At 30.9% G+C, this 10,591-nt stretch overlaps 1 protein-coding gene across 1 annotated transcript in view; it reads left to right on the forward strand.

The window, feature by feature from the left end:
* LOC127736090 (uncharacterized) overlaps window positions 1-6,667 on the forward strand; it is a 47,051-nt gene extending 40,384 nt beyond the window's left edge. Inside the window, exons 22-25 of the mRNA XM_052246608.1 lie at window positions 415-555; window positions 1,575-1,714; window positions 3,143-3,307; window positions 3,691-6,667. Coding sequence (XP_052102568.1) covers window positions 415-555; window positions 1,575-1,714; window positions 3,143-3,307; window positions 3,691-3,796 — 552 coding nt within the window. The 3' untranslated portion in view covers window positions 3,797-6,667. The remainder of the gene's footprint in view (window positions 1-414; window positions 556-1,574; window positions 1,715-3,142; window positions 3,308-3,690) is intronic.
* The last annotated feature ends 3,924 nt before the right edge of the window (window positions 6,668-10,591 follow it).

The following is a 10,591-nucleotide window of genomic DNA, read 5'->3' on the forward strand; positions in this document are numbered from 1 at the left end:
TAGATTTTCATTAACGTCAAATTTTCCAAATGACAAAGAAAGACCAAAAAACAACCATATTAAGATATGACAAAATACAACAACTGACAAGGTGCATGTCCTGGAACATTCATATGATAGTTGGCTAGACCAGTTCTTAAAACCTCAACCCTCCTTCTCTTAAACTCGATCAGCATACTAACAAAATGAAAACAACACGTTATTAATTTCATGCGTCCGAAACGGTTTTCTGGATTTACCTTCAGCAGGAACGCCCAAAGCCGAATATTGTTAATTGATACATAACACAAATTATCATTTGACAAAAGAACTATCAACTGTGTGTTATGATACATTGTCTTAAACGTAGTATAAACATATATTGAATTCGCATTAAAAGATTAAAAATTAGTGACATCTTTATGCATGTTCCAGATTTGGAGAAAATGTGTCAAATTTACCGAACAGAGTAAACCTATAGTATACAAACAATCAGAAGATTCAAATAAAGTATATGTTATTGTTGGGAAGGATTCCTTGGGTACACTATTACACTTCCAACGAGTTAATGGTGAGGTAAGATAATAGTTTGTAATAGGTATAAATAATAGCATATAGAAACCCGATAATTTGCTTGATTTGATATTTGTTTTACTACTTAAGTAAGTGAAAATTGCACATTGGAGAAAAATGCTCAAAACGACATGGCTTAAAGAGAATGAAGGGAATATAAAAATAGAAATATAAAACACACAACAGGAACAAACCAAATTTAACAACGAAACCGGTAGAATGTAAGATAAAAGACATGGATATGAAATACAAACCTTTTGGGTCTAATACCACAGAATAAAGGTTGTCATACAATCATAAAACTTTGACATTTAATACTTTAATTTTGAATCCAAAATTTTAATATTCTTTATTCGCTCAAATATAAATTATTGATGATTCTGTAAAAAAATATTACTTTTGTAAATAATGCTTTAATATACAGATAATAAATATAGGCAACAGTAGCTTACCGATGTTTAAATCTCTTAAATCGAATATGAAGACAAATCAAAATAACAAACAAAAACCAACGGAATTGCATCAAATCCAAAAAGAGCGAAACCAGATTCATCGACAGGGTAAGCATCCCTATGAATGCATCACCCGCCATGCGAATTAACCAATCAGTCAATGTTCCATTCGGGAATAGGACATGATCGGTAAAATTAAAAAATTTTATATGACCACTAAAATGGTATCTCTAAATGTAAGACTGCGAAAACATTTTGCTAGTGAGTTGAGACACACACACACATATATATATCAATAGGTAAACCACTAGTAAGCATTTTCAAAATTATCTTTCAATTGCTCATTTCTTTCAAATCAATTCAAAGTTTCTAAGTAATAAATTATGTTATAAAAAAAATCCCCTTAAAAGGGTTTACTCGGATTCGTTTTCAACCAAAATTCATGAAATACTTAACATTTCCACATTCCTACAAGATATATGATATGAGTTTCCAAATCACAAGAATATTTACAATTTTATATAACAAATGTATTGTAATACGTCATTCTAAGACTGTCGTAATTTTCAGGATTTTGATGTGACCTTATTTGTTGAAAGCAAGGGAGTGGAAATATCTGACAACAAAGAAAATAAGGATTACAATTTGAGTTCAGACGATAATACTAAGGATTGGCATGTGTTGTCTGTGGAGGACACTGGTGACGAAAGGTGCAAAGTTATGTTTATCAAGAAGAAAGCTTGCTTCTGAATCTGATGATTATTCATAAGAAACAAACAATAACTACATGCATGACAAAACACACACTATAGTAATTAATACTTCATTTACCTTTTAAATTAAAAACAATTAACTTTTTCGTCATATTGATCATATTTCATTTCTGAACTCGACAAAATCTTTAAAAAGCAATCGAAACCGATGAGGTCGGTTATCATATATTACTATTTTTCAAAATGAAAATATGTTTTAAGATACGTACACGATGAAGGTCGTACTGTAACCTATAATTGCTAATTTCGTCATTTGATCTGGTGGAAAATTGTCTCATTGGCCAATATACCACATAATCTTATTTTTATATAATATGGTTTTCATCAGAACCCTAGAATTTTTCAATCAGTTCATCCAAAACAATTATGATGTAATTTATGGCAAAATGTAATCGTATATATTTAAAGCTTCATTTATTTAACTGATGCCCTGTGAATGTTTTTCTGTATAGGTTTGTTATCCAAACCAATGTCCTTTAAATCAATAGACTTATTTTCAATACTCATGTGGTCTCATTCATTTATCAACAGCTGTTTTCAAGACTGATGTTGATTCTAGTTATTTATTTTTAGGTTTATTTTCCGAACTCTTGATTTTAGCACCTGACATGTCCTCTTACTCGTTCCTGGTATCCTCATTTATTCATGATCTTCATTTATTTGTATAATAGTTAAGTTTCCTGGTATCCTGTTTCCATTACTATATCGAACAGTAATGCTAAAATAACGGTTAACTTCACAGTTTTGATTTCTATAACGCAAAGAAAACGGCTGGGAATTAAGTAGTTAAAAGTTGTTTAACATTTAAGCGTCAAGTTTATCAAAATGCCCAACTTTTCTACAGATACAGTATACAAAAAGAGAAGCGAAAGATACCAAAGGGACATTCAAACTCATAAGTCGAAACAAACTCACAATGCTATGGCAAAAAATACGAAAAACGAAAACAAACAAAACAAACAACAGTATACAAGACATTACATAGAAAACCAAAGACTGAGCTAAATGAACCCAACCAAAAACCGGGGGTATCTCCGGTGCTCCGAAACTAGATTTGAGCTTTTTTGATTAGTATACATGTAATTATGTTGTTAAATGTTATTAAAAAGGTCGCAATTAATGTTTTGGTCCTCTGTGATGTCCGCTTTTAAGACGTAGATTTCTATCAAAATCAACGGTTATTATATGAAATATATGATTATTTTTATTTCTGTCCGAGTGTTAACAATTATTGCACATACATCTTGTAATAATATTCACTCTTAATGACGATAATACAGATCTTTTTATTCCAATGGTATTTGTTAATGAAGTCAAAACACAGTGAAATTATTGCTTATACATCTGTATAAATGATATTTTAAGGTTACTCATGAGTCTAGGAACATCATCAATAGAAGTACCATACGACATACCATTCAGATGGTTTTCGACAACTCCTCCGGTTTATGACATCTCTGTCGGTGGACTTGTTGATAGTGACACCTCTACATTTCAAGGAGGAATTTCATCTTTGATCATTAATGACAGGTACGTTAAATTTTGTAATGTTCCTAATATTGTTCAGAGTTATTCCTCTTACCCAACACTCAGATATATACATTATATTGTGCAAATAGTAAGTATAAAAATCGTAGTGAAAATAATGCAATGAAAGAAAATAATATAAATAATGAATAATAAGGTTTTCCTCCCCTAGAGAGATAGATTGCCATAGCCCTTTTTGACATAACTTTTCGTAATTTTCTAGTTTAATGCTTTTTAACTTCGTTTTTTATTTGGCCTTCCAATTATTTAATTCGAGTATCTGATGAGTCTTACGTAGACATGGTATAATGTTAAACAAAAGAAAATTGTAAATCATTTAGAAAAAAATAATGTTATGACGCAAAATTCACATTCCTTCTATTCAGACCAATTGACCTGCAAGCTGTGATAGAAAGTCATCAACTACAACATTGTGAGAGATCAACGGTGGTTCTTCATGAAATGGACAAAGAAGATAAACCAGTATGCTAATGAAACTTTGTATTCTGTTTGAAAATCTTGAGATGAAAGTAATTCATTCCTTTGAGTGTAATACATGTAGTGGTATACCAATTTGTTTACATGTATACCATTTTGGTTAGATATAACGATAAACCAATTCAATTACATGAAATGGTACACATTTTTGGTTAGATGTAAAGATATACTATTTTGGTAACATGTAATATACATTTTTGATTACATGTAATGGTATACATTTTTGGTTACATGTTATGATATACCATTTAGTTAAATGCAATAATATAGAATGTTGATTAAATGTAATGACACCATTTGGGTTAAAACTGAATGTACTATGTTTGTCCTCCAAATTTCGTTACTTAATTTTAATAGTGTATTAGGTATTATGAAAAATACTGTTTCAAATATGTATCATGAAAGGAAACCATTAAAGGAGAAACATAATAATGACAATAAAAATAAATTCTTCATTTTGAAGACGGTAACTCATTAAATCATGTCTCATTTTCATTGGGCCCTCAAACAAATAAATCCATACAGTACACATTCACCAGTTAACTAAAACAAATATATATATAAAAAAATCATTCAAACATCAAAATACCTACACTAAGGAAACATTTCATATGCTAATGAAAATAGTAATATCATTAGATTTTATAATGTCTGAAGTAACAGTTTCCAAGAAAGTATTGGGAAAATGTTTCTTGAATAATTCTACATAACGACGATTTTTTGTATTGAAACTAGTAAATTATTCAATACTTCGATTGCAGAACAATGAAAAGATTACTTCTCTTTTTTATAAAAGTTAGTATTTGGTCATAGTTGATATAGATCGTTATTAGTTATTGATCGATACATTTTATATCATTATTAATTGTTATTGATAAATAATCATGTATAAGTTTATGTACATTTTTTTGCATTAGAAAATATTATTAGTATTTTTACTCTTTCTGTAAATGGTAACCATTTTAAAGAAGAAAACTATCAATTTGATGGATCTGAAATATCACATTCAAGTTTAATTTTGGTTGCATTTTTCTCGAGTATTTATCTTTTTTAACGAAAACATTTCCCCAAACTGAACTTAAAAAAATAGAATATCGGTATTACAATGATAATGTAACATTTTTCCCCTTCAAATTATCCTGTACTGTAGTAATAGTTTTGTCATGAAAGTAAACGTGAAACATTTTAATAAGTTAGTTTGAAGTTTACGTGATTGTGTCCCTACCATAGAATATATTTAAGTATGAATGCACAAATGTGAACTAGTCTTTTTATGGAATTGACAGCTTTTATGAAAATTGAAACGTATTGTCATAAAAAATCATATGACATTAAAAAAACTCTATGCCAATTTTAGAATAAATATGGCATTCAATGTTAAAACAAATATAAACGTATGAAATAATGAGTCATGAATTGTCACATTTATCTGATACAGGGATATTTTCGTTGTTGAAGAGCAACTGCTGCAAACAATGTTTTATCAAGCTGTGAAATCTGAATATTAGCATCTATATTGTATTCACTGACACATTATTTCACGCTATATCACATAATAGTCATACATTTATAAGGTGTTATATTAATTTCAGAGCATTACTCATAAAGTTTTCACATTATTTATTATATTATTTTTTTATAGTTTTTATAGAGCTAAAATTCAGTCATAAAATGTATTGCTAAATTTTAGAAATTGACTGAATTAAAATGAAAGAAGACATGTTTACCATAAAGAACTTTACATATTTGTTAACTTAGTAACAGTCAGTCTCCTCCTTGTTATGTAAGTGTGCTTTAAAAATTTCTGCTTCCAAGATCAGGGACTGTGTGTCAATGTTTTCATTATCTTTGTTTTGTTTTTTTTTCTCATTTTAAGTCTACCTGACACAGTCTTAACAAGTGTAGTAGTATGATATGCTATGTTAAGCAGAATATAGGAAAGAAAATTCCAAACGGGATAAAAATATCTAGTTGAACGACAGACAACGCCATGAATTACAGAAAAAGAGACGAAAAATACAAAGAATTGTCCATAATATTTGATAATTAAGCAAAAAGCAAAAGAACTTGAACCCTTTGCAAAAACAGGTGGTTATAATCCTGGTATCTTTGGTGAGTTTTTTGTAAACACATGTGACCCGGAGAGGAAAACAGTTCCTGTTTTACTGGGCACCCGTCTGGTCTATACCCTATGTCTGCTTTTCAGGGCAATGCTGCCGTGTTGGTAATGAAAATGAAAAATACCAAATTAGCTATATAGACTTTTTAATTCGGAACATTTAAAGCCAAAGGGTCATAAGAAGCCACATAGATATGAGAGACCCAACAGAAAAGCCAAAACCGTTTCAATTTTGTATGAATGAGTAGGAACCAAAGTATTTATAAAATGCCACTGTTAGTCGGTTGACAATAAACAAAAAGAAGTCAAGGAACCCTGGCCAGTTGTGTCAAAGTAATGAATTTCTACGTGTTTGTGGAAATCTCAAATATATAATATGTATTTGATTATTTTGTTAATATTCATACTGTGAATAGCAAACCTGGGTGTCTTAACATTAGCTACAATAACCTCATGTGTACTTCAACAAATTAGTATAAATCAACTTTTTGACAATCTTTTTATGAAGTATATGTGTACCTTACTTGTATTCATTAGAGTATACATATAAAATTATTTGTAAAATAAAAAGTGCTATGTTTTTCATTGTTTACTATTTATTTATTTGCTTTGCTGTAATAAATGTTTTTCAAATGTGTGTCATTGACCTGAATATATATGCTAAGTATTGTTAATAATGATAGTTCTTTCATAATGTCCATTTATCATTGATTTAAGTGAATGAATAAAAGCAGCTTTAAAAGTGATATAGCGATTTAATTTATGATTTATGGGAATTTTAATAGATAATATCTTGGTTCACTGATGGTTCGGTCATCAAACTGTCCCATGTTTACCTTTATAAGGTCAGATTAAAATTTATCAGTGTATGTGAATTTTGCTCCTTTTTCATCCTGTTATCAAAATTGAAATTAAATATTCCTATGGTTTGAAGGTTTGTTAGGAGGAAAGGATATGAAAGATGAATCAGGAGTGAACGGGTCGACCAATTTGCGGGTGCAGTGAATACAAAAATTCATTTAGAATTTGTAAATTTTTGTTTTCCATACATTGATATTGATTTTCAGAACTCCATTTGAATTCGGAGTACCTGAGATCACAACCGGTGTTTTCGTACTTTATTTTGCCTTTTTAATTTTTTTTGGATTCGAGCGTCACTGAATCTTTTGTAGACAAAACGCGCATCCGATGTACGAAATTTTAATTCTGGTATCTCTGATGAGTTTATTTAGGGGTAGTTCGTGTTGCTCAGTCTTTAGTTTTCTGAAAATTGTGGTTTACCATCTACGTCGTCTGGTCTGCTAAGTACCGAACGTGACCTATTCCAGAATATGACTGTTTTGCGGAGTGTGAATTCGCATTGCTATACGACGTGTCTCGGTATTTATACATCCAACATTCATGTATTTAATTTCATTTGTAAGTCTGGTTGGATATTGTGTTATTTCTTATCGTTTGTGGTTTGAATTCTGTATTTTCGGTACATTTCACATATGTCTTATTTGTCAGTATAGTCGAGTTACTCGTGGTTCGTCTACAGTGTTTTTGTTTTATGTTGTTTGTTTTCAAGTGTGTTTACTGTTTGGTCTTACATGATCTTACCTGTGATAATACAAACGTCACAAAACATACGTCACTTTTTGTGGCGTTGATACATTCGTGTGACGCACAGTTTATTATTTGTTTGTGGTATTCTGGTGTGCTGTCGTGGATTCATGGCAGGTGTCCGTTCTGATTCTGTGGTTTACATGTTGCAATGTACTATTATATTATTTATGTATGTGTTTTTCTGTCCTGAGTGTTCTTGCGTTTATTTGTACTGTATTCCTGTCACGTAATGTTGTCATTTTAGCGGTATTTTTAACATTGCCATATAGAGGGAGGTTTGGCTCACCATAACACCAGGTTCAACCCACCATTTTGTCTTGTACCAAGTCAGGAATATGTCAGTTGTTATCAAATAGTCCGTTTCTATGTATGTTGGCGTTTGTTTTTGTTGCAGTTCAGTGTTTCTGTTGTTCCGCTGTTTTCCTCTTAAAGTTGATGTGTTTCCTTCGATTTTGGTTTGTGACCCGGATTTGTTTTCACTCAATCGATTTATGACTATTGAACAGCGATATACTACTGTTGTCTTTATTTTTCTATATAGATAAGAAGATGTGGTATGAGTGCCAATGAGACAACTATCCATCCAAGTCACAATGTGTAGAAAGTAAACAATTATAGGTCAAAGTTTTGTATTGTATACTGTTGTTTGTCCAATGATCGTTTTTCGTTTTTATATAGATGACATTGTAATTTTTTTTCAACTTAAGATTTTGAATATACCTTTGGTTTCTATTGCCTCTCTTTTTAGGACTCAAAAATAGCTGGTTCACTACCATCTACAAACTATACACCACCCTCAACCAATCAAGAAAGAAGAAACAAGAAACAAACGATGATTATTGTTTTAGTTGAATGTATGTGATATATTGCTCTAAGTTCACTAAGATTATAAGATAAGATGAGAACATCTGAAAAGTGTATGATGCACATGAAAAAAACAAAACAATAATGCGACAAAATTTTATTCAGAGTAGAGTTAGATCGTGGAAAAAGAAAAAAGAGCTTATAGATAATGATTTCAAATTGAGTACAAAAATGTCACAGGCAGTTTAAATTGCATGTTTGAAGTCGATTGCTTTTTCTACCTGATTAAAGTTGTTTGCTTTATTTCTATAAAATCCTACTAGTTTATGTAAATATTTGCAATGTTCTATCTTATTTATGAGAAGCAATTTATAATTATGCACAAAAAGGCCGTATTGATTAATTTCTATAGTCTCCGGTAATATTTATAAAAATATCAATCAATAGTACAAAACAATACAGAATTCCGATTATTATCATTGGTTTATTTTATGTGACGTATGCACTTGGAAATGACGCACAATTATAGGCTATTTCTGGTCTTGCCGTACCAGAATACAGAAATAATATCGGACGCAATATAGATGCCTAACAAACTAATTGATAGATATTCTGGATAAAACAGTTTTAAATAACAAATCAATGAGTTTGTATCCGACAGCAGATTTACAATTCCTCTTTTAGATCAATATGCAAAAATAGATAACTCCAAGGCAAAATACGTTATCAAGCAGTTTTTTTTTAATTTTTCCTTGGCTCTGCTGACGTATTATATCCGATTTTAAATTCCATAAACGTAATCCTCTCTCAGAGGAAACATCATTTAAAGTTGAACGATAATCCTATAGCACGTCACAATTGATTCCATCAATAAATTAATGAATGGATAAAATGGATAAATTAAGATAAATATACTCACACAATTCCTGTATATTAATTTATTTATTGTTGTTTATCCCCAAGGTTGGGCTATTGTTTATATTTCAAATAGAATAATAACTCTAAACACTGAACTCAAACTTACATTCAGCTGTCTACAAATGTATAATAGAGATATAATTGATTCCTCTTCTCTTAAAGACGACATCAGTATAATGCAAACTATATCCAGGCCGTGGGAAAGATAAACCATCAGGCAGAACGAGAAAGAGAGAGGGAGAGAGAAGCATACATATATGTACATCTTTTTGTTTCTCAGTTGATACGATAGAAAGAGTTATTAGGATTGTTTTTCTTAATGGACGCCTTACTTCTTAAATGAAAGATTCTTAAAAAAGGTTTTTATAAATAACACAGTGGAAGTATCTTCTAAACAAAAGTCATGGCTTTGTTGACAGTTACAGAATATCTGTGTCACATATGATCACGCAACTGTCAATTTCTCTAAAGAACAAGTTCATCCTCCATTCCCCATGTTTCCCGTTTTAGACTGATCCCGGTATTGGATAGTGGATCAGGAAATGAATATTTCCCGGATAATCTTAGTTCTCCAACAGCTTACTTGGGTTTGTGTGTAGTGATTTGTCGCGTTGTGTTTAAATCGTCATCATCTTTCTGTTAGTAAAAGTATTGTTTGTCCTTTTTCGACTTTAATATCCGATTGATTTCCCCTATATATCACTGTTTTTATTTTTATTTGCTCCGGATTACCTGGTAGCCCTTCCAGGTTTTTTTATTTTCCGAATTCTCCTTGCAATCTCTTTTTTACCTCCTCCGAATTACCCGGAAGCCCTTCTAGGTTGTTTATTTTCCGATTTCCCCTTGCTTTCTGCTGTTTTTATTTCCTAAGATTCACAGGGAATCCCTTCCGGGTTTTTTTTCGATTTCCACTTGCTATCTGCTGTTTTTACTTCCTACGAATGACCTGGTATCACTCAAAGGCTTTATTTTCCGATTTCACCTTGCTATCTCCTGTTTTTATTTCCCCCAGATCATCTTAAATCGCTCCCAGTTTTAATTCGTATTGATCAAGTTCCGTGTTAACTTTTGTTTGCAGGTCTATATAGGTTATAATATGCTAAACTTGTATTCATATTTGGTTGCGCATTCTCCTATTGATTTACTAAGCCATATATACTGCATTTTTTTTTTAAATTACTAAAATTACTTATCATTCAATTTTGACTATGGGTTGTAATGCAAGCACCATCTATCGTTCAGTTTTGATGATGACATTAAAAGATTACTAATAAATGTCGAGCCTTTAGCAAATTTCATCGATGATAAAACCGTAACAGCAGCAAGCTTGGAAATATCGA

This window comes from Mytilus californianus, unplaced genomic scaffold, assembly GCF_021869535.1.
Source record: "Mytilus californianus isolate M0D057914Y unplaced genomic scaffold, xbMytCali1.0.p SCAF_3, whole genome shotgun sequence".
Taxonomy (NCBI): Eukaryota; Metazoa; Mollusca; class Bivalvia; order Mytilida; family Mytilidae; genus Mytilus; species Mytilus californianus.